Here is a 25,040-nt window from a genome sequence, read left to right as displayed (position 1 = left end):
TTGGGCAACACAGATGACTAATTCTTTTCCTCTAATCTATATTTCTTCCTGGTGGGCCCAATGTGTCTTTGGAACCACAAAATTGGATTGGCCAGTATCTCTGGGTGCTTTGTGACCTACTAGGTTCTTTTGTTCATAGGGGTATACACTCAGAGATCGTAATTTGGCTCTGGAGTCTTTCAAAGTGTTCAGGGACTTCTGTGTTTTCTGAAAACAAACTTCAGACCACCGAAGAGGAGGTCCTCTACAATTCTCTGGACTTCTCAGGGAAAGCTGGACAGTTAGACCCAGGATGCCCTGCGCATAACTACCACCATAGAGATGGAATGTGCCATGGTGTCTAACACATCTCAGGACTCTTGAAGGGTGTCTTGACCAGTAATTGTCCCTTAGCAGTGATGGTCTGAAATCGCTCTCCTTGGTCTGCTCAATAAAAGCAGTAAATTTCCTGTAGTTTGTGTAAAAATATTTTGCCATGAAAGCCCAGTAATTCTCAATCTGAAATTGCAGGGTCACAGATGAGTAGGACTTCCAGGTAGTTCTGGTCTGTCATACAGGATTGATTTGGTATGGTGGTGTTTTCCCCACTCATTTACCACATCAGAATTGGGTTGGGGGTGGGAGAATAAAAATTTGGAGTCCTTGGTGGGAATATACTTTTTTTTTTATCTGCCCATTGGCAAGATGGTACTGTTGCTGGAGTCTGCCAAACCATCTTCACGTCCATCTTCATCTTCATCTCCACCAGACCCTCATTGATAGGTAGTGAAAATCTGGTTGGTGTTGCTGACTGCAGAATGTCCATCAACTTGTGTTGTAATTCTTTGACCTCTTCAAGTGGTATCGGGAGAGCGTCTGCCACCCGTTTTATGAGGTCCTGAAATTGCTGGCTATCATCAGCCACAGATGGTGATGGAGGCATAACCACTTCATCCGGAGACAAGGAGATGGTGATTTGACGGGTACCCTTCTCGTCTGCCCTAGCTTCCTGTTCTCTGAATGTCTCCTCCTGTTGAGGAATGGGCTGGGGTAGAGGTAAATTTATCTCTCTTGTCCCAGTGAGCAAGACTCAATACCTTGGGAAATTGTCATCAGTATGTCACCCAGGGGTCCCATTATGGTCATTGAGGGGGTCCATATAGGAGAGGGGTGGCATCCAAGGCTGTTCCCACCACCCATGATGTCTTTCCAAAAATTCCTCTCTCCGAGAGTGTCGAAGAGTGGGTTCCTATGCAGACAGATAGAGCGCTGCACTCAGAGAAGAGACTGAAAAGGTCTCCATCATCATCCTCGACATCATCCAGTGGAGGACCCCAGCAGTAAAAGGTGGTGAATCAGGCAGTATTGAAGATAGATAGGAGTCCGTTGACTGAATGGGTCTTGATTACAAGAGGCACTCAGTTCCCATGAGCACTGGAAACTCCTGTTCACCTGACACTGATAAATCATCCTTCAAGTACCAAAATGTTTGTGGTACCAAATGGAGAGACAGTACCAATATGATGGTGTTTGTGTCTGTAGAGATAGATGGTACTGAAGATTTAGAGTGCTCTGAGGTGAGTGCCAATGAAGTTAGACACTTAGGCTTGCTCAGTACAGAGGAACCTATTGGGGAAGGTGCTGACAGTAAAGCTGTGCGTCCATCAATACTGGACTGGAGGAATGGTTCTCCTTGCCTTCTTGTCTGAACAGTACTGATGCTTGGTCAGAGCAGCGTTTGCTCTTGGAAGAGATTCAGGGCTATCCAGCCCTGCTGCTACCAAAAGAGTCCTTTGCCTTTACAGTACTAAGCCAAGAAGCTGAAGTTTTTGAAACAGTTGAACAACTGGGAGACAGAAGTTTTTTAGGAACAGGCTCCTTAAGAAGGAAGTTGAAGCTCCTCTTCCTGGAATCCTTCAAGGAAGTCTCTGGAGTCTTCCCCTTTTGGGGGGACAGCTGAACCAATATCAAAGGGGCGCTGGATCTGCCCAGAGACTGGTGTACTGGCGGAAGGGGGTGTTTCCTGATCTGGCTCTGAAGCAGGGCAAAGGGAAAACTCTATCATTAGTAGCCTCAACTTAATTTCCCGGTTCTTGCTTGCTCTGAATTTAAGGATCAGACAGAAGTTATGCTTCTGAGGGACATGCAAATGTCCAATGCAGCAAAAGCATTTGGAGTGGTTGTTGCTAATCAAAATGGCCTCCCAGCAAGTGAGGCAACATTTGAACCCTGGTGAGCTGGCCATGCCTTTCTCAAGACAGACAAACCTTCCCAGAGGGAGGGGACAGGAACAGAAACTAATCCTCTCAACTATTAAACTAACTAGCAAACTATCTAAAAACTAAACTCACTACTAGGAGGAAAAAAAAATTTTTAGTTGAAGCACATTCAAGGCAGACATGCTAAAGCTCCATCTCAGGCTGAGACAGTTAAGAAGAAACTGAGGGCAGTTCATCCATGAACCCCTACATAGCATTGGTTTGGGGCATGAGGGTGTGTAGGGCACATGCATGAGTCGAACCGATGCTGCTAATGAACATTTCCAGTTGAAGGTGTGTGGGATGCATGCACACCTGAAGTGGAGCACCTATAGGGACGCTATTCCATAAACCACCTTTAATTTCTGGGAGAGTTGGCCAGCCCCTGAAACACAACCCAGCATTCCTACCAACATTTTTATCAACCACGAACCCAGGGGTGTGTGTTTCCCCGAACAAGGCCCAAGAAGTCTTTTTTCCTCAGTATGCCTTGTTTTATTTAACTCTCAAGTCCTCCCCTCTTCCCCCAATGGCATAATATTTCTGGCTGAGAACCAGAAAGGATGCCCTTAAAAAGCCAGCATTTAAAAAGAAGGGTTGCTAAAGAACACAGACGAGTGCCCTCTTCCAGTCAGTGGCTAAGCATGCTGCATTGGTGACATTTTTCTACCTCTTTTTGGGCCCAAAAAGTAAGACACCAAAAATCGAACCAACACCTCTCAACGAGTAATGTAAAATATTAGCCGTAGGGTGCTCTGCTAGCTAAACACTGCTACACATTACAATCATGCAGTTTTTCACAGCCACAATTCCACATTTGTACAGCCTAATCACAAAATACTAACACTGCCTTCACTTTGGAGCACTCAACCCTACAAACATTTTTTCGTTTCTCTTTAACTCCCTTGAGTAGGCTGTAAAATTCAGTCACTCATTTTGGGGAGTCAAGGAAACAGACAGCTTCACAGACCAAACCAGAGATTTCAACACATTTAACAGAACGAATTGCTCAGCCTGCGCAACAGCAGTCCACTGGGTAGCATCTCTTCTGGTCCCCTTCACATCTAATACATTCACCACCATTCCCACAACTTATTATACCCTGACCCACCACTGAACACTCATCACAACACATCTCCACATACCATCTTGTTCCACAATCCAACACACTAACTCACCTCCTGTCCAAACACATCTGACAATCCAGAACATGTACCCACACACCCTCATAGTATAACTATCCAATACATCATATCCACCCACCTACAATTCCATCCATGCAACTCAAGATACACACCATCCCCATAACTCAATGCACCCACTCTTCTTAACACCCCCATCCATTATAATACAGACACAAACCTCAAAACCTGACACATCTACCCAAGCCTAATACACTACACCACACAAAACTGCACCTTAACATGCAGTAAAGAGGCATGTTGAAGTTTCTATTGCACTCACCTACAAGGGTAAACATGTCTGAAATCATGCTAGCTTTGATCTTCAGGTCCAAAGGAGCATCACTGTCCCCATATGCAACAAGAGACAGGAGGAGTCAGTTATTTGGCAATTCATGGAAAGCATCAATGTCCAGCACAGATTCCCTTTCATCATATTCCCAGTGGATCAGTTCTCAGAGATATGGGGAAAGTCTAGTTGATCATCTTTGTATCACAAAAACAGTCGATGAATTATGTCTGCCTCTAAACACTGTATCTGTTCCATTATAATCCGCTCCCACATTCCCTTTGGGCATCATTTGGGGAGGGCTGTTAGCTCTTCTTGGGAAGAGACTGGCTTTCCATGTATCTCTACAACACATAGCAGAATGGGTGTTATTGCAATACTAATGTTAAGCAGTAACCACCCATCCATATAAAATGACAGATCAATGGATGCTAAGGAGCAGTGAACAAATGATCAGAGAAAGTAAATGGACCCTGCAGGGGTCAGATAGAAGGGGAAATACAAAGCATGTATCTACACAGAGCTTAACTGAAAATCATCTGGAGTGAAAGACAGGCTAAGCCCCTGAGGCCCTGGCAGCCAAGAGTTCTTTACTGTTGGACCATAAGGACACTATGCTCTGCAGTTCTGTGGAAGATGAATGGGGTACAGAGGCTGGCATCAGTGGCAAAGCAGAAGGAGAGAGGAGGGTATGCAATAATACTAGGACAGGTATGCAGGCATGTATGTATGGAATGGATCAGAAAAATAATTTCAGTGGCCACAATCTGAATGGACTTAAGACATGGGCAAAATGGGTATCGGGGAGGCTAGAAAGGAGGATGTTCCAGTAACAGATAAGAAACTGTATGGACAACAGTTCATAGCTGTGTGGACAGGAAGGGACATATCTCTGATGCACTGTGGATATGGAGACAACTTGTGTGAGAGGAGAAGAAAAATGAGTAGTCAAATAGGACCCTAGGTTATGAGATACATTATTAGCAATAGTAACAAAGAAATAGTCAGAAAGCAAACAGAACCCCAACTGGACTCCTTCAGAATGCCTGCTGCACCCAGGTCACTATGAAAAGGAACAGCAAAGGAGATCCATGCTGTAAGCCTGTCAAGGTTCTTCCCCCACTCTGAACTCTAGGGTACAGATGTGGGGACCTGCATGAAAACCTCCTACGCTTACTTTTACCAGCTTAGGTTAAAACTTCCCCAAGGTACAAATTAATTTTATCCTTTGCCCTTGGAATATCCACTGCCACCACCAAACTCTAACTGGGTTTCCTGGGAAACGTAGTTTGGACATGTCTTTCCCCCCAAAATCCTCCCAACCCTTGCACCCCACTTCCTGGGAAAGGTTTGGTAAAAATCCTCACCAATTTGCATAGGTGACCACAGACCCAAACCCTTGGATCTGAGAACAATGAAAAAGCATTCAGTTTTCTTACAAGAAGACTTTAATAGAAATAGAAGTAAATAGAAGTAAAGGAATCACCTCTGTAAAATCAGGATGGTAGATACCTTACAGGGTAATTAGATTCAAAACATAGAGAATCCCTCTAGGCAAAACCTTAAGTTACAAAAAAGACACACAGACAGGAATAGTCATTCTATTCAGCACAGTTCTTTTCTCAGCCATTTAAAGAAATCATAATCTAACACATACCTAGCTAGATTACTTACTAAAAGTTCTAAGACTCCATTCCTGTTCTATCCCCGGCAAAAGTAGCATACCGACAGACACAGACCCTTTGTTTTTCTCCCTCCTCCCAGCTTTTGAAAGTATCTTGTCTCCTCATTGGTCATTTTGGTCAGGTGCCAGCGAGGTTACCTTTAGCTTCTTAACCCTTTACAGGTGAGAGGATTTTTCCTCTGGCCAGGAGGGATTTTAAAGGGGTTTACCCTTCCCTTTATATTTATGACACGCCCCCCAAATCTCAGCTAGGGTGAAACACTGGCTGGGATTTCTTCCTGGAGCTCTAGGAAAAACAGAGTTAATAAGACACATGCATCTCTAAATATACTACCAAGTACATAAAGACTAACAATATTTTCCACATCTCAAGGACGATTTTAACCAGTTGATTCTGGGAAACTTTCATGGGAGAGTGCATCAGCCACTTTGTTAGAAGCTCCTGAGATGTGTTGGATGTCGAAATCAAAATCTTGGAGAGCTAAACTCCACCGAAGAAGTTTTTTGTTATTTTCTTTGACGGTGTGAAGCCACTTCAGTGCAGCATGGTCGGTTTGCAGGTGGAAACGTCGTCCCCAAACATATGGGCGTAGCTTTTCCAGAGCGTAGACAATGGCGTAACATTCTTTTTCACTGACTGACCAGTTGCTTTCCCTCTCAGACAGTTTTTTGCTGAGAAACACTACAGGGTGGAATTCTTGATCAGGTCCTTTCTGCATTAAAACTGCTCCCACATCACGCTCGGACGCATCTGTGTTTACTAGGAACGGTTTGTCAAAGTCTGGGGCCCTTAGTACAGGGTCAGACATGAGTGTCGCTTTAAGCTGGTTAAAGGCCTTCTGACACTTTTCGGTCCACTGAACAGCATTTGGCTGTTTCTTTTTGGTTAGGTCTGTCAGTGGGGCGGCAATTTGGCTGTATTGCGGTACAAATCGTCTGTAATAACCGGCCAAGCCTAAGAAGGATTGAACCTGTTTCTCTGACTTTGGGACAGGCCACTTTTGGATAGCATCCACTTTGGCCTGTAGGGGGCTGATAGTTCCTTGACCACCTGGTGTCCAAGGTAAGTCACTCTGTTTAGGCCTATTTGACACTACTTAGCCTTAACAGTTAGTCCTGCCTCCCTTATGCGCTCAAGGACTTTTTGTAGATGTTCCAGGTGGTCTGCCCAGGAATCCGAAAATATGGCCACATCGTCAAGGTAGGCGACTGCATATTCTCCTAATCCCGCTAGGATACCATCTACAAGTCTTTGGAAGGTGGCGGGTGCATTTCGCAGCCCAAAAGGGAGGACATTAAATTCATACAGCCCGACATGTGTGGTGAAGGCTGACCTTTCCTTGGCAGATTCATCTAGCGGTACCTGCCAGTACCCTTTGGTTAAGTCCAAGGCAGAGATGAACTGGGCCCGTCCCAGTTTCTCTAATAGTTCATCTGTGTGTGGCACTGGATAGTTGTCTGGGCGAGTTACAGCATTTAGCTTACGGTAGTCCACACAAAAACATATTTCCCCATCTGGTTTGGGAACTAGAACCACTGGAGATGCCCATGCACTGCCACAGGGGCAGATTACACTCATCTGTAGCATATCCTGGATCTCCCGTTCTATAGCAGTTTTAGCTTGAGGAGACACCCGGTAAGGTTGGGCTCTAATTGGGTGAGCATTACCTGTGTCAATGGAGTGGTATGCCCATTCAGTCAGTCCTGGGGTGGCTGAGAACATTGGCGCGTAGCTAGTGCACAGCTCCTGGATCTGCTGTCGCTGCATATGCCCAAGGGTCATGGAGAGGTTCACCTCTTTCACACCACCAGCACTTTTCCCTTCGTAGTAGACACCTTCAGGCCACTCAGCGTCCTCTCCTCCCTGGGCTGTAAACTGACAAACCTTTAATTCTCTGGAATAAAAGGGCTTTAGAGAATTAATATGGTACACCTTAGGCTTTCGGTTGGAGGTGGGGAATGCTATGAGATAATTAACAGCTCCCAGGCGCTCCTGGACCGTGAATGGCCCTTCCCACGATACTTCCATTTTATGGGCCTGGAGCGCCTTTAAGACAATGACCTGGTCCCCTACTTTGAAGGAACGCTCTCTGGCATGTTTATCATACCAGGTTTTTTTGCTCTTTTTGAGCATCCTGTAAGTTTTCTTTAGCAAGGGCTAAAGAGGTTCGGAGGGTGTTTTGTAGGTTGGTTACAAAGTCCAGAATGTTAGTTCCTGGAGAAGGTGTAAATCCCTCCCATTGCTGCTTCACCAACTGTAATGGCCCCTTAACCTCACGGCCATATACAAGTTCAAATGGGGAAACCCTAAACTGGGATGTGGTACAGCTCTGTAGGCAAAGAGCAACTGCTGCAACACTAGGTCCCAATCATTGGAGTGCTCATTTACGAATTTACGTATCATGGCCCCCAAAGTTCCATTAAACTTCTCCACCATGCCATTTGTTTGATGGTGGTAAGGAGTGGCAACCAAGTGATTTATCCCATGAGCTTCCCAAAGGTTTTCCATAGTTCCTGCCAGGAAATTAGTCCCTGCATCTGTGAGGATGTCGGAGGGCCAACCTACCCTGGCAAAAATGTCTGCTAGTGCCTGGCACACACTTTTAGCCCTGGTGTTGCTTAGAGCTACTGCTTCCGGCCATCGGGTGGCAAAATCCATGAAAGTCAGTATGTACTGCTTCCCTCTGGGTGTCTTTTTCGGAAAAGGACCCAGAATATCCACAGCTACTCGCTGAAATGGAACTTCAATGATGGGGAGTGGCTGGAGAGGGCTTTGACCTGGTCTTGGGGTTTTCCCACTCTTTGGCGTACTTCACAAGACCGGACATAGGTAGAAACATCCTTGCCCATTCCCTCCCAGTGGAATGACCCCCCCAAAACAGTCTTTGGTCCTGTTCACCCCAGCATGGCCACTAGGGTGATCGTGGGCTAAGCTCAAGAGCTTGGCCCAGTATTTAGTTGGAACTACCAACTGTCTCTGAGGATGCCAGTCTTCCTGGTGTCCACCAGAAAGAGTTTCCTTGTATAAAAGTCCTCTTTCTACGACAAACCTGGATCGATTAGAAGAGCTGAGAGGCGGTGGGTTGCTCCGTGCCGCCATCCAAGCTCTCTGGAGGCTTTCATCTGCTTCCTGTTCGGTCTGGAACTGTTCCCTTGATGCTGAAGACATCATTTCTCATTGGATTGTGGACCTATGCTTGGTCCCTCTGGAAGCGATGTAGGGGATGGGGCTGTTTCCGTTGACTGTGAACCGCTTTCCGCTGGGACACTCTGTTGGGGTTCAGGCTCTGGCTGAGCCTCTTGTGTAGGGTTATTGGCTGCTGCCGGTTCAGGTTCGGTGGGGCCCTCTGGTGTTGAGGTTGCAAGTACTGGATTCAGTGCTGGCAATGGGTCTGGTGCTGGTTGTTCCGCTGCTTCTGGTTCTGGGACTGGTTCCGTCTGGGTCTCTAGGATTGGATCCACTACTGCTGTTGCAGACATTGGCCTGGGGTCCGGGTCCATCACCTCTGACTGGGTCCTGATAGAAGTTTCCGGAACAGAGCTAGGCCTCAAGGCTTGTTTAGCCTGGCTACGGGTGACCATTCCCACCCTCTTGGCCCGCTTCACATGATTGGCCAAGTCTTCCCCCATCAGCATGGGGATGGGATAATCATCATAGACTGCAAAAGTCCACGTTCCTGACCAGCCCTGGTACTGGACAGGCAACTTGGCTGTAGGCAAATTGAAAGAGTTGGACTTGAAGGGTTGAATCGTCACTTGGATCTCTGAGTTGATTAAATTGGGGTCCACTAAGGAAGCATGGATAGCTGACACTTGTGCTCCGGTGTCCCTCCACGCGGTGACCTTCTTCCCACCCACACTCACAGTTTCCCTCTGCTCCAAGGGTATCTGGGAGGTATCTGGGCCTGCGGACCTCTGGTGTGATTCCGGTGCAATGAACTGTAATCTGTTGGGGTTCTTGGGGCAGTTGGCCTTTACATGCCCCAGCTCGTTGCATTTAAAACATCGTCCAGCTGACGGGTCACTGGGGCGAGGTGGGTGGCTGGAGAACGGGGTGGTGGGACGATAAGGGGTCTGGAGGGTTCTTTGGGAGGTAGGTGGGGCTTTGGGCGGCCCCAGGTAATAGGGCGTGGCCTGGGGTTGTCCCTTCTGGTCTCCGCTCCAACTGCGACCAGTTTTCTTCTTCTCTGCCACCTCCACCCATCTGGCTCCAAACTCTCCTGCCTCGATTACAGTTTTGGGCTTCCCATCTAGGATGTATCTTTCTATTTCTTCAGGAACACCCTCTAAGAATTGTTCCATTTGCATTAGGAAGGGCAAATTTACGGGAGATTCAACACTTGCTCCGGATATCCAGGCATCCCAATGTTTCACAATGTGGTAGGCATGTCGGGTAAATGACACGTCTGGTTTCCACCTTAGGGCTCTGAACCTCCGACGAGGCTGCTCGGGTGTTATCCCCATTCTGACTCTCGCCTTGGATTTAAACAGTTCATACTTGTTCATGTGTTCTTTAGGCATTTCAGCCGTCACCTCAGCTAAGGGTCCACTGAGCTGCGGCCTCAGCTCTACCATGTATTGATCGGTAGAGATGCTGTACCCAAGGCAGGCCCTTTTGAAGTTTTCTAAGGCGGCCTCAGTATCATCACCTGCCTTGTAGATGGGGAACTTTCTGGGATGGGAAGTGGTACCTGGAGAAGGATTGCTAGGGTTTGTTGGTATATTCTGCTGAGCCTTTACCTTCTCCATCTCCAGTGCATGCTTCCTCTCTTTTTCCTTCTCCTCCTCCACATGCTTCCTCTTTGTCCCTTGCCTCCATTTCCCTCCTGTACCTCCTTCTCCAGCCGCATGAGTTCTATCTGTCTTTCATGTTCCTTTTGTTTTTCCTCAGCCTGAAATCTGGCTAATTCCATCTTTTGTTGTGCCGTGGATTCTGTCATCCTAACCTCTCTATTTTTAACTAACTTTACACCCGAGGTTTAGAAATAAACAAACAAAATTCGGCTGTAAAATTTTGCTGTGCTGGAATAGGATACCTATTATCTGATAGTGATTGTCAGCCTACAGAAAAAGACAATTCCCTTTGTCTCTACTCTGGCCCCAAATCAAAGCGAAAAACATCCAACTACTTGGAAACCTGCTTACCAGCAGACCAAAGGAAAAAAAAATTCCTTTCAAACATGTGCTCCTTGTAAAAAAAAATAAAATAAAATAAAAAATCAAAATCCTAAAAAAAAAAAAAGCCCCTGCCATTTTTGTCTCCAGGCAAATGGGTAGAACACCCCCCCCTATTTACTTTTAGGGAAAAAAAACTTCTGGTTTACCAAGATTGTGAATTTCCCTGCAGGAGGTTAAGTACCCTGCCTCCAGGCAAAGAAAACCTGCAATTCACATAGATAATCCCCTTTTGTCTCTGCTCTGGCCCCAAAGCAGAGAGAAAACAAGCTGCTTTCAGTTGGATCTCCTTTCCAGCTGCCCCAAAGGAAAAAAAGAATTCCTTTTTAAAATCTGTATTTCTAGTTCAAAAAAATCTCAAATTGATCTCAAAATGATTTCAGGTTAATCCCACCACTGCCACCATGTCAAGGTTCCTCTCCCACTCTGAACTCTAGGGTACAGATGTGGGGACCTGCATGAAAACCTCCTACGCTTACTTTTACCAGCTTAGGTTAAAACTTCCCCAAGGTACAAATTAATTTTATCCTTTGCCCTTGGAATATCCACTGCCACCACCAAACTCTAACTGGGTTTCCTGGGAAACGTAGTTTGGACATGTCTTTCCCCCCAAAATCCTCCCAACCCTTGCACCCCACTTCCTGGGAAAGGTTTGGTAAAAATCCTCACCAATTTGCATAGGTGACCACAGACCCAAACCCTTGGATCTGAGAACAATGAAAAAGCATTCAGTTTTCTTACAAGAAGACTTTAATAGAAATAGAAGTAAATAGAAGTAAAGGAATCACCTCTGTAAAATCAGGATGGTAGATACCTTACAGGGTAATTAGATTCAAAACATAGAGAATCCCTCTAGGCAAAACCTTAAGTTACAAAAAAGACACACAGACAGGAATAGTCATTCTATTCAGCACAGTTCTTTTCTCAGCCATTTAAAGAAATCATAATCTAACACATACCTAGCTAGATTACTTACTAAAAGTTCTAAGACTCCATTCCTGTTCTATCCCCGGCAAAAGTAGCATACCGACAGACACAGACCCTTTGTTTTTTTCCCTCCTCCCAGCTTTTGAAAGTATCTTGTCTCCTCATTGGTCATTTTGGTCAGGTGCCAGCGAGGTTACCTTTAGCTTCTTAACCCTTTACAGGTGAGAGGATTTTTCCTCTGGCCAGGAGGGATTTTAAAGGGGTTTACCCTTCCCTTTATATTTATGACAAAGCCCATTAATAATGGAACAATATACCATGGATTTCACTCAGCCATGCCCGCCCAGGGCATGCACTTGGTGTGCTGCACTTAGTGTGGCCAGAGATTCCACCATCGGTATTGAGGTCCCAGCCCTTCCATTTCTTGAAGCTGGGAATTACTTACCAGGCCAGGGATGGGGATAAGTTCACCTCCAGTAGCCAGGGCTTGAGAGTAGCATCAATAAGGACATCAAAACCATACAGCTCTGAAAACACAAATGGTGTCTCTTTCATATACAATAATGCCCCAGGGAGCCCAGAAAATGCCCAATTTGAGCCTCTGTTGGGGCACTCCTGCCAGCTGACTCATCTGAGGCTTACTGATCCCTCTAGCTCAGATACCCTCTCAGATGGGAGTCTGGCTTCCCTAGAATGGGAGCTAAAGATACTACCAGCTCTGGGGGAATCCAGAAAACTAGTCCCAAGAAAACCTGGAGAAAGAAGGATGAGAAATGGAGGAGCACAGACAGGAACAGCAAACAAAAGTAGAAGAGAGGAAGAATTAGACACACATGCCTCCCCAAGACCTAGCTGTCCAGACCCTAGCATGTGCAAAATTATCTACATTTTCACACGCAGAGGCATAAAGCAACACAACCAAATCATCCCATCTTCCAACACTTCCACTAACTACACTTTGTTTCCAGGATCCTGTTTAAAACAAAAATTCACCCTCCTTGCTTCATGTCTTGCCCTAGTCTGCCACATGCATCTCCATTCTTTTTACCATCAGAACCTCTCCATCTACCCATCTAGCACTAGCTTTGCCCTCCGTACTCCCACATAATCCCCAGGTGGGTGCAAGATCCTTTTTCTCTGCAGCTCCTGCCACTTTGACAGCCTCCCAGTAACTTCACTTTACTGATGCTCCACCACTTTGTAAATCACTGTTAAAAAAAGCCTCTCGCCCTATCCTCTAAAATGCTCTCTCACCCAGAATGTATTACATGTGCTAGATGCACTCCTCTCTAATAGGTCAGACTGAAGCCAGCTTCCCATTCCAAGACTGATTTTATTTCATTCTGTACAGCACATCCTCTCATTTTGGGACACAACTTACAAGAAAGATGGTACACAAATATGACTGAAATAAGTTGGCACCAAGGAAATTTTCTGGAACAGTACTAAGTGTTGGAGAGAGTTAACATCAGTGCAACTTATGCACTTTTTTTAAAATATTGCAGAACATGGGATTGGCACAGGAGAAGGATTTCCATGGTTTTAGAATTGATCAGTTCCCTAATGCCTGGAATGAGAGCAACAGAATTACTGTACCATGCTGCTCTCCTTGAATTCTGGCCCCAGCGTTTTGTCGCCTGCCTGACATTCATGCCTGGGGAGCGGGACTGTTTGACAAGATCCGCCTTTGCAGGCAGCTGTTCAAGAGCTCCTGCAACTTGCTACAGTAAGCTGCTGGGGGGACTTGGAGGAGAAGGAAACAGCAGCACAATTTGTGAATGTTGCCTGCATGTTTTTCTGGGCCCTGTAGCCAGACATTGAGTGGGAAGCAAAACAGCACAGAATCAATCAGTTGGTCCAGCCCAAGAAAGTTAGGCTGATCTGCATCAGGGTTTCTTGTTTCCCAGGCTGGGAAGGCTGTGGCAGGGGAGAGGGAATGAGGAAGAGGTTGAGAGTGTGAACATTTAAGGCTTTTGAACAAGAAAAAAAAATCTCAAATAGGATAAACACATTCTTCCAGAAGACAGTCTAGGCCAGAGTGAGGGCCCTGTAGTTCCCAGTGTACAACAAAACCTGAGGGACAGCCAAGCAGCTAGATGGAAAAGATGAGTGGGTCAATAGCAACTGCTGGTCTGCAACCTTCCACCCCCTAAGCCGAGAACTAAAGAATGGCTTTGGTTTAGTCTGGACATCCTTTCCCCTGCTGCGTGGCTGTTTCTTCCATTCTCTCCTCCTGCCCTTCACAATACCTTAGCTACCAACTTCACCTTCCATGCTTCTCTCTCCATCATTCTCTCCCACTCTTTTTTCCCCTGTTTTCCCATCCTTCCCCCCACCCCCTCAATGTCCCATCCCTCCTTTCCTCCACTGCTATATATAAGTGAAACTAAGAAGACACTTGCTAGTCAGCACCCTGATTGTTCTGCTTGTATAGCATCCCTTTCCCCACCCTTTGTCTTATCTATTAACATACTAAGTTCTCTGGGGCAGGAACCATGTCTTATGTGTTTTTGTACATTGCTATTGCTGATTTATATGCTGGTCTTACACTTATAGAGAAGATGGGGCACGTGTGCCTAACAGGACGAAGATTGATCCCTTTTACTTTTACAGGGCATGCACTGGACCAAGGAGACAGTACCACAAATGCTTCTACACAGTTCTGCAAGAGAAGAGTGAGCTAGAAGGGGGGGCATTGTGATCAGGTGTTTGTTTTCTAAAGGATCTATACACTCTTGTGCTCTCTCTCTAAGTAAAGAGCAGTGGTGTTTTAAAATCCAGTGTCACATTTGTGTGTGTTATATGCTATACCTATCACATTACCCGGAAGAGGTGAACTGTAAATCTAGACCATTCTCACAGCTGGAATTTAAGATATGGGAATATCTGGGGGGTTAGCACTGGTCCCAGGGGCTGGACAGCTGGACTAAGAAGTCTCAATTGTCAGGGGAAGTACTAGGCAGATGACCCACATCCCATGAATGTGCCTAGAGATCCGTTATGGGCAGGGTCTGGACTCCATTCAGACTCTTGATGCTCAAAGCAGCGGTTGTCAACCAGGAATCTGAGGCCCGTAGGGGGCCGCATGCTGGTTACAGGGGGCCACAGGACCCTGCAGCTGAAGTGTGGGGACTCCAAGGCCCAACACCCCGTGGGGCTGAAACTGGAGCAGAGCTGTGGGGGGCTCTGAGCCCAGATGCCCCTTGTAGGGGTAAAGCCAAGGAGCAGGATTGAAGCCCTCAGTCTAAAGTCCTGATGCCCCTGCAGGGCAGAACCCTGCCCCAGGGCAGCTGAAGCCCCAGCTCTCTCCTGCCTGGTGGCTGAAGTCCAGAAGCCCTGCATGGCTAAAGCTTCGAGCCCCTCCTGTGGCTGAAGCCAGGAACCCAGAGGCCCCCCGACGGCCCCTGGAGTTTTTATAGCATGCTGGGGGGAGGAGCCTCAGAAAGAAAAAGGTTGAGAACCCCTGGCTTAAGGCATATGGGGACTTGGTGTCTGGATCCCCTCACAGTAGTTTGATGAGAAGTCCAACAGGCAGAGCTCAGTTAAAACTGAGATACTCGGCACAATGGGCATCCTGACACTGGCTGGGAACTACTGCACACAAATCATAAGTAAAAAAAAATCCAGCATCCCACATCTCCCAGAAGTGTTTCATTAGCCTATGTTGCAATTTGGAGACTGAACGAGGAGGATTTCATGCCGAAAAATGCCTCACTCTCACCCCATCTTATCTTCTTCTGCAGGCAAAGATACTGAACTCACATGTAAGCAGCATGAAGAGGGGAAGTCCCTCTGAGAACACCAGAGAGCAAAGGTGTCTCCTCTGCAGCTGTAGCCAGGCAGCCTGGTTGTCACTCCCCATTGTAGAGGGATCAGAGAGAGAGAGAGAGAGAGCGCGAGAGCGAGCAAGCGAGCGCAGACGGATTGAAAGAGGACTGTATTCTAGGATTTTTCCTTAGTTGTGGCAAGGGCAGCATCAGGTCTGTGACAGCCCACCTTGCATCCCTAATGTCGAGGAAATAGGGGGAACTGGCAGATGGGCAACCAGGTTTCCACACCTCAGATCCTTAGCCTACTCCCCTTCTTCAGCTACTATGAATCACAAAAACCTATTTTGTCCTCACACAATTTCAAAGGCTCTAGCAAGCTATCAGAAGGCAGTGTTTGATGCCAAGACTTAGGAACATGAGCTCCCACTCAGCAAAAGGATCGCTGCAACTACGGCTCCCAAACCCACCCCACCAGAAGGCTCAGGGATATCCCCCTCCCTTACAGGGGAAGAGAAAGCCCTCCTGCATAACTAATAGCAAAGCAACACTTCTCATTCTTTACCAGCGATCCTCATGCAGTCTCTTGGAAGGTGTGAGGTAGCCCTAGAGTCCAGACACAGCTCAGCTCCCCAGACTCGGCTCTGCAATTCCCATAAGGAAGATGAGGCTTAGTGTTCAACATAGCTAAGCTACTTTGAAGAGGACAGCTACATTTCTTTTCACCCCAAGAAAGTTCAGAGCTGGATAACTGCTGCCTCCACCACGCTTCCATTCTCAGCATTCTACAGCATGAGAAAGAGGGGACATCTATCTATCCAGGTTCTGCTACAACACTAATCTCCCTAACAGCCAGGTGACCCTCAGAATTAAAAACAAACAATATCTCACTCCTACATAAGAAGAGTGTGTCAGTTGATTAGATAGCAGGAGGTGTAACTATGAGGGAAAGCCATACCAAAGCAAAGTTTTAGATTTAGTTCCAAGTTGTGTGAGGTCCAAAGTTGTCACTCTCTTTTGAAGGAATTTCAGACTAGGTCCAGTTCCCATGAAAGTGCACTCACAAGACTCATTATTTCTTAAGTTTAATTGATTCAGTGGAACAGAGTCACTGTGGAAGGTTACAGTAGCAGGAGCAGTGAACTTTCAAGCAGCTAGGACCAATCTTATAGAGGGCTTTAAATATCAGGACAGGGACTCTCATTCACTCAAGAGCCAAAGCAGGGAGAAGAACAACAGGGTGATGGTGCATAACCAAGGCAAGCTGCTGCATTTTATACTAGGTGAAGCTTTTCAGCAGGAAGGAAGGATTTATTCCTAGATAATTGTAATAATCAGGTACAGAAGGAGGGACACACCCACACCATATCAAGAGCTGCAACAATAGCGTGGCTGCTTGCAGATATAAGTGGGCATTTTTCTTTCATAATAGCTATTTAGGCCTCCAGTACCACTGAAGAGTCAAAGAACTGACTTAATCCAAGAACAGACAATGGAGGATGTCAGATATGGTCTTCAAAAGCATTTCCCAATTCCTATCAGCATCACCTCAATCTTGCTTGGGCTCAGCATTAGCCAGCTGTTCTCATCCAGGTGTTAATTTCAGGTAGGCCCTGCAAGTGCTCAGAGATGGTACAGTTTGCATTGTATGTAAAAGAAGTAGAGCTGGGTGCTCTCTGCATACTATGGCACTCCAGTCCATGTTGTCTCCCCCAGCTCCCCCAATGGTTCATATAGATGCTGAACAATATGAGGGAGAATACTGAGCTTTGGGAGACTACAGGTGAGGAATTTGGAAGTTGAGGGACAACTCAAGACAACCATCTGGGGTTGCATCTGAGAAAGACTGAGTCACTTCAGGGCCTTCCCCTTCATCCCTACAGCTTCTTAGGGGCGGTGCAGGAATATTTTTTCATCAAGGGTATCCTTGGCTTCTTGCTGGGGCAGAGTTTTCCAAAAATAATTAAGTTTGAGGGCAGACCTTAGGGCTAGTTTCTTCCTGCTGTGAAAGGAGAGCTCTTATTTCTGCTTGGAGAAGAAAGTGGTCTAACTCAATGGTTCTCAACCAGGGACACATGTAGCCCTGGGGGTCCATCAGCTCATCTAGATATTTGCCTAGTTTTACAACAGGCTACATAAAAAGCACTAGCAAAGTCAATACAAACTAAAATTTCATGCACAATGACTTGTCTATATTGCTCTATATACTATACAATGAAAAGTATTATTTTTATATATATTACACACATACATACACGTTGATTGATTTTATAATTATATGGTAAAAATGAGAGTAAGCAATTTCAGCAATAGTATGCTGTGACACTTTTGTATTTTTAGGTCTGATTTTATAAGCAAGTCATTTTTAAGTGAGGTGAAACGTGGGGGAACAAGATACATATCTGACTCTTGAAAGCGGTACAGTAGTCTGGAAAGGCTAAGAGTCACCGGCCTAAATCATGATAAGGGCACAATTAATTCATTCTCCTTCAGCTCTCTTCTTAAAACTCTCCTCTGCCATAAAGCATACAAAAACTTGAAAACAGTGACATGCTGGCAGACTAGATACCAGCTCATGCCAAAACCCCCGGCCATTTCACTTGTGTATTAATATAATAGATTAAAGTGTTTCTTAATTGTATAAGAATGTATTTAGTGTTTAAACTTCATGAAAACTAATGGGATGTTAAATGCATTATTTTCACTTATCTGTAGCCTGTTATAAAGTAATAGCGAACATTTACATTGTATATACCGCTAAGTAAATAACCCATCAAATGAGAAAAAGCCTGGCATAAAGAAAATTAAGAATTTTAACAGGAAAGTACTAATTCCTGCACATTTGAAGGCAAGTGGTCATTGTGTGTGATGATTGGAGATCAAAGACTCTGACTGGAGAGAGAGAGAGAGAAGTACATTTAAAGAAAGAACCCATGTGGGTGGTGACCATCAGCTTGTTTTCTATAAAAAGAAGCTACAGGTATGGATTCAGCTAAAGATGTCTGGCTTGTTTGGACTCTTACAGGGAGGGATACCAAATGCAAAGCAAAGCAATGATGCCCCCAGACAATCTGGATACCCTGAAAAGACTTTTGGAAAATGGGCCATTTATTACATTTGTCACCATTTTGGAATTACAGACTTCTTAACCTGTACATATATTTTATCTGTTTTAATTTCTCAATAACTTATTCCCTTTTCTTAGCTAATTAATCTATAGTTAGTTTACTATAGAATTAGCTATTAGTGTCATCTTCAGTATGAGATCTAGAACGCAATCTACCTAGGTGAGTGACTGGTCTCTGGGGCTGCAAGTAACCTGGATTATTTGTGATTTTTGGTATAAGTGACCATTTATAAGTAAGTTCAGTTTGTTGGGGGGGGGAGAAGAGAGAGAGAGAAAAAAGCGTAAGGGTATTGTCTACGACTCCAAGGTAAGGCTGTTAGAGTGATCCAGGAGTTCACATTTGGTACTGGCTTGGTGAAATCTAATTACAGAACACACCACTAGTTCAGGGTGTCTACCCTGCTTTTGACAGTCTTCACTATGATAGGAACTCATGGTCAGGACTACTTGAGACAGCATGACAAACTGTTAGGCTACTGGTGTGCTAAGACTAGCCACTCATGCTGACCAATATTGTTTCATTGTTTCCTTACACGCCCTTGCATGTCTGTATCCATCTGTTGTCTCTTGTCTTAGACAGCAAATTCCTCAGGGCAGGGGCTGCCTTTTTGTTCTGTTTACGTACAGCATCTATCACAACAGGGACCTGCTCCATGACTGGAGCTCCTTGGTGCTACTACAGTATAAATAACTGATACGGAGACAGTTCTTGCACATCCAGCCAGAGGATCCAGTCCAGGGTATGGCTGGCAGGCTCTAAGAGGCTGGAGATTACCTGTGAAAAAGTTAAGGTAAAGAACTCAAAAGATTGCCCAGCACCATCTCATATTAGAGGCGTCAATATCCAGGCAGATGATACAAGCCAACAGAGAGGCTTGTAAACTTCACTGCTTCATTGAAAAAAAAAAAATTCTCTATTTTCAGGAGGCTTTTGGTGTCTGGAGATCGAGGAAGATCAGCAGGATTTCAGGTTAGTGTTGTATCTGGATTTACAAATTAAGTGGATTAATGCAAAGGATTTTGATTAGCATGAACTCTGCCTGCATTTGAGCTGAGAAAGAGTGGCTACACCACCTCCATATGTGATGACTAATCTGTAGACCGGTGATGGACAGAGTATTCTAGGGGGCAAGGTGAACATACACTAGCTCTGCAGTACCAGCCAGGATTCCTGTGATGCAGACCACAGAAGGGCAATTTATCAGCAATAAGATCATGGGTGGTGCGATCCAGTGCTCAGGACAGTGGTCCCCAAACTAGGGGGCACAAAGGAATGCTTGAGGGCGGGGGGGGGGCACGGTGCACAGCAGGCCCAGGCCAGTGCCACCCAGTTCCACTCCGCCCTGGCCCTGCCTCCAGCCCTGCCCCCCCACTCCCAGGCTGAGACCCCATTCCTCACCCAAGACCTGCCCCCAGCTGCGGCCCCCTTACCCCTGTCCACGTCCCTCCCCCACCCATCCCCACTGGGAGCTGCGGCACAGCCCTGGCTCCCGGTGGGGGTGGGGGGAGTGCAGACAGGGGTAAGGGGAGGCATAACATTGAAAAGTTTGGGGACCACTGGCTTAGGGGAAGGATTATGTGTCATTACATCACATTAGTTCTACATACCCACTATTAGAAAATGGTATATCCTTTCTTCCAAGAAACAGTTGTTCTGAAGTCCCGTGTAAAGAGAGAGAGTTTCCCCATCTCCATATAGCATCCCTGGAAAACCATTGGATGGCAAAGGGATGAAAAACGGCCAGGAGACTTCAAAGGACATAGCACCACTGTCCTGTATTACATCCAAAAAGATTAAGGTCATTGATAGGAGCACAAGTTGCTACAACAGAACAAAGTTGTCTGTGGGAGAGGCGCAGGAGCTCCTGCACTTCCATACAAACCTGGGACCAGTCCACTAGGTTCCACTTCAAAAGCCTGTATTCATGCCATTTAGTCATAGTGGGATGGACAAGTTGATCACTCAGCCACCCAGAATTCTCCAAATTCAAGTATGAAACAAACAGGATTAGATTCCAGGAGAATCTATGTGACAAGTTCTCACAAGAAAGCAGACCCATTATGCCCAGCAGAATCTACACTACAATCCGGGGAGTGGTAATGCCCACAAACAATGGACAAGAGAGCTGCAATACCCATCGAGAGCTTAAGTCTCAGTAGAGATAACCAGTAGTGCATGGCTCTAGAGTGGCATCACAGAGCATGCATGAGTGTCTCTTGTTTCTACTACACCACACCTTGACAGTCCCATGAAAGCTTGCTAGCAGCACTGTTCTGAGCAATTCAGTCCTAGGATTAAGACACTCTATCATTGTCCTGCCAAGATCAAGAAATGTCCTGAGTATTCTGGCCTTCGCCTTTGAGAGTGGAAAGAATGCAACATCCTAGCTGCTGGATTGATCTCTGCCAATAGTGAGCAGGGACCCATTATATTGCCTCTTCTTCAGGCTGTTTCAGTGAGTGCAGAGAAGGGTTGTAGCAATGGAGCCTTGCAGCCTTCACACCATCCCCCACCAACCACCCTGGGGAAAGGTTTAGGTTTGCTTCAACGTGGGCCTCAGCACAACACTGGGGCCTTTCTTAGCCCACCCAGAAGCCCAGACTCTAGGAGGCAAAAACAAACAATGACGCCTTTAATTGGCTTGAACCCAGGCACTCCAAAGCCACTGCCTCCTCATACTGAATCACCTCTGCAAAGGCCTACCCAAAGTACTATCCCATCCTCCCTCGGAGTTAACCTGTTGCTGTCAGAGCCTGTATCCTGCAGCTTTCCCAGAGCCTGCACAAAGCACAGGTCAACTTGTTAGTTTCCTCCCTACAGAGAATCTAACACCTTCACCCCTTATCTCCAGACTACATCTGCTTCCATGTGATGCTAGTTTGACCTTACTCCTCTGCCTTTTTGGAATGGGGAAAGGAGGGTGTGTCCATTTCCTCTATTACCTCCAAGGAGCAGGACGTCTTCTCCCTGAAAGCAGGGACTGTATTGCTTTGACCTTAGAATACTGGCATTTTCCAGACTGCCTGCCAAATGAATGCTTAGTGAGAATGTATATATAATGTCTGCAGCTAGACCACCTAGGCCTGTGATTCAGTCACATTTCTCAAGCTACATAGGGTCAAACCAGGTCATTGCTTCAATGAGAGACCCCCCCACACCCACAGAAAACTCAGGGTGCTTCAGAAAGTGGTGCTGGTGATTTAAGTAGGTGGCATTCTCCCTGCTGGTTCTAAATCCAAAGCAATGCCCCAATGGGATGACAGTGGTCACTATATTTACACTTTGAAATGCTGACTTTGGAATGAGACAAAATCAAGGGCCTGACCATTTGTGGTCATTTAGGATCCTATGATTCTTTTAACTGTAGCTGAGTTAGTCCTGGGATTCTGGCCAAATTCTAACACAAGTAATTACTTCTGCCCCTAAATTCCCCTTGCAATTTTGATTGGATATAATTTTTTTCTTCACTTCCTGCCTTAAAGTTTTGGAGCACTGCTGTGCACTCTTGAACAGCTGTCACATCCCATCCCAGAAAGGGATGCATTTTAGTGTTAGGGAAAGCAACTGTTTGTGTAGTGTTTTGGGATCCTTCAGGATGAAGGGGCTAGAAAACCAAGAACTTGATTAGGCAGAGGAGTTCTCACCACCCGGGAAAGGGCTTCAGAAAGAAACCAAGCTTGCCACCTTGTGTGGGTCTTTCTAGAGTAGGTGCAGTGAGAAGGTGCAAATGCCCCAGAAGACAAGATTCCTCTTATAAGCATGTTTCTAAAGTCAGACCAATTCCATTACAAGAGAAGTCTTCTTAGGGAACAGTCTGGGGCAGCCACTGACATGGGCTCAGGCTTCATAGTTTAGTTCAGGCAGCTGTATCAGGTCTGACCCCCACAGCTTAGTCTCCCTGAGAGCAACAAGCTAAGAATTTCACTTGCAGCCTAATTTTAATGAATGAAGAGCCATTTAGAAACCACAAGCCACAGCCAGGAGGAGCATCAACTGGCAGCTGCACAGATCAAAGCAACAAGTTCTCAGAGCTTTGTGCTCCCCCACCCCCATGCACAAACATGGCAGCCATAAAATTTATACAGCCCCCTACAATGTTCTTCTATGCTAAACTGCAGACCTGTCAGTGAAACTGCTCATGAGTAGGCAGAAGATCTGTAGGACTGGTTGCTGTTAGGACTCTGCAGGCTGGCCAGCTACTGCCACATTCATTACCAACATTCTCCTAAAGTCCCCAGCAGTACCCCAACCAGGTAGAAGAGGAGAGATAGTGTCTAACCTACAGAAAGAGCATATGAGAACCAGGATGGTATGGGGGAAGACTTGTATCTCCAACACCATGGAAGATTGGGCCAGGAGCACAGGGGAGGCCAGCCTCTCCCCCATCCCAACAGAGGAGAGAACAAGGTTCTGTAGTATGACCTGACTAGAGAGATCATGGAGAAACACCAGTAAGGTACAAAGATCAAATAGACTGGCCTGACCGACCCTGTCTTTTGGATAGGCCATACCTCCCAGCGTGTCATTTCAAGGCTGCATTGTTTGCTACCAAAGCAGAGGAAGGAACAGAGAGAAAATAGCCTCCAAAGGGATTCCACCTTCTGCCATTTAGGTCTCATTCAGTTTTCTCCCTAACATTTGTGACTGCAGAGTCAGCCATCCTAAGGGAAAATTACTTGAACATCCCTAGCTGGCAAGTGTCCTTGTTGTAAACAAATAGCAGGGGCAGGGCGTCAAAGGGTGAGACCAGGGCAATGGGATGAAGATTGGGCAATGGAGGAAGGCAAGGGGCAGCTCAGGGTCCTCAGGACCATGACTAACCACTTGGCTGAGAGGGGGGAGGGAAGGTGGCAGCAAGTACGGCACACCAGGAATGCCTATGGCTCGCTTGGGAAGCAGCATGGCTCCTGCTTAAACTCCTTCCTGGGAAGCTCTTAATTCATGTTTATACTCAAACAAATGGAATGGAAATTGGTTTGTGGGAGAGCAGCCCCGTGGAAGGCGGGGGGGGCAACCAAGAGGGTGATTAAATCCAATCCTGGTGGGCAGCAGGAAGTGGGATAACCTCAAAGCCAGACCCAGCACAGAGGACATACAGAGTATTAGAGCCTCTCCACAAGCTGGTCAGAGTAAACTTAAGACAGGGGCTGAGATGGGGCGGGAGGGAGGAGGAGGAGGAGGAGGAGGGAGAAACACAAGGGAGATGGTCAGGTCTCTATTGGGCTGTTGATATTTTTGGAGTAGGTGCTAAACTGCTACTTTACTAAAAACAATTCCATCTGACTGCTAAGATTCCAATCAGTTCCAAGAGTTTCGGTGACTCTGAAAGAAGGGATCAAAGCTACACAGAAAAGCAAAGACCCTGCAAGCTGGCCAACTTTCAGAGGTAGCCTGCCACCTGATACCATACATGCCCAGACATACCTCCTCCCTGGGTCCCTCACTCTATCCTGTCAGCTCACAGGATCCAAAATGGGCAGCATTAACATTACACTCATGGAGATATATGTAGTGCTGCCAACCTTCAAGAATCCCACAGCAGAAGGGATTTACGTGTCATGGCTGTGCTCAGACAGCCTATTCCCCTTGGTCCCTGAACACAGGGCAGCCTAAGCTACTAGTAGCCTTTAGTGCAAGCACTGACTGAGCATAAGACTGATTCTGCACTCAGCAATCTTCTATTCTGGGACTCCTGCCTTCTGTGTTTGCAGAGAGCAGCTGGAAGCAGGAGGAGGCCACCTCAGGGAAGGCTGAGGAGCTGCCATTGGAAAGCAGGAGGAGGCATGCACTGGTACCAGCCGCCGCTTTTTGGAACTGTTCCAAGCTTCCCCTTCCCATTGCCAACACATAGCTCTGTATACAGCCTCAGCCAGAGGTAGGCTCTGCCGCCGCCATGTGGTACAGTCACACAAAAGCAAGCCCAGCAGGCATCACCAACACTCATATGCAACAAGCCTTCCTTCTAGGGACCAATCTCAATGCGTGCTCAATTTATCACCCTTTCCAGGACCACTAATGGGCCAGTAACTCCAGTATGCCCAACACCCTATAGGTTCCCTCTGAACTGTAGCCCTGTTTCTCTCATCATAGAATCCAGCACCCCTCCCATCATAGGACCCCCCTATGTGTGACAGTGACTCTGGGGTCAATCCCACAGTCTGGGATGGCTGCACAGAGAGCCAAACCCAAATTTCCCTCTGTTGCTAGCCCAATATGGAGTCCAAGTTTTTCCACACAACACCTGGGCTAGAAGCAGCAGGTAACAGACACCCAGGAGAAAAGGGAACCTGCAATAGCCCCATATGTTAAGACAACCCCTGGGCTCCTTACCAAAGCAGCTGCCACGGTGTGGAAGAAAGGTTTTACAGGCTGTGGCAATGGCCAGCTCAGCAGAAATAATGGTCTTAATAATCAGGTCCTCCACATTGGCCATCAGTGCTGTGAGAGGGGGGAAAAAATAAAAAACAAAATGTGAAGCAGGGATTGAACTCATGTGCAAATGCTCTCCTGGGTTTGCATGTGAATCTGAGCATGGGTGACTCCACAGGTAACATCAAGCAAATGAGAGCGTATGTGGACACCCAGAGGAGCAAGAGATCATGAGTGCATACATGAACACAAATACCCCAGGGCAGGAGCACTCAAGTGAATT

At 46.4% G+C, this 25,040-nt stretch overlaps 1 protein-coding gene across 23 annotated transcripts in view; it reads right to left on the bottom strand.

Moving 5' to 3' along the window:
- TTLL5 (tubulin tyrosine ligase like 5) overlaps positions 1-25,040 on the bottom strand; it is a 215,091-nt gene that overhangs the window by 152,282 nt on the left and 37,769 nt on the right. For 18 of the 23 annotated variants that reach the window (XR_005225559.2, XM_037900712.2, XM_043549810.1 and 15 more), the window contains 3 exons: positions 24,719-24,826; positions 11,939-12,020; positions 3,702-3,763 (listed from right to left, as the gene is read on the bottom strand). Coding sequence is in view for 22 of the 23 variants with exons in the window: in XM_037900712.2 (XP_037756640.1) it covers positions 3,702-3,763; positions 11,939-12,020; positions 24,719-24,826 (252 nt within the window). In the remaining variant the exon portion in view is untranslated. The remainder of the gene's footprint in view (positions 1-3,701; positions 3,764-11,938; positions 12,021-24,718; positions 24,827-25,040) is intronic. The other 5 variants (XM_043549809.1, XM_037900715.2, XM_043549808.1 and 2 more) reach the window with 2 other exon arrangements.

This window comes from Chelonia mydas, chromosome 6 (genome assembly GCF_015237465.2).
Source record: "Chelonia mydas isolate rCheMyd1 chromosome 6, rCheMyd1.pri.v2, whole genome shotgun sequence".
NCBI lineage: Eukaryota > Metazoa > Chordata > Testudines > Cheloniidae > Chelonia > Chelonia mydas.
This window is presented reverse-complemented; position numbering and strand designations above follow the sequence as displayed.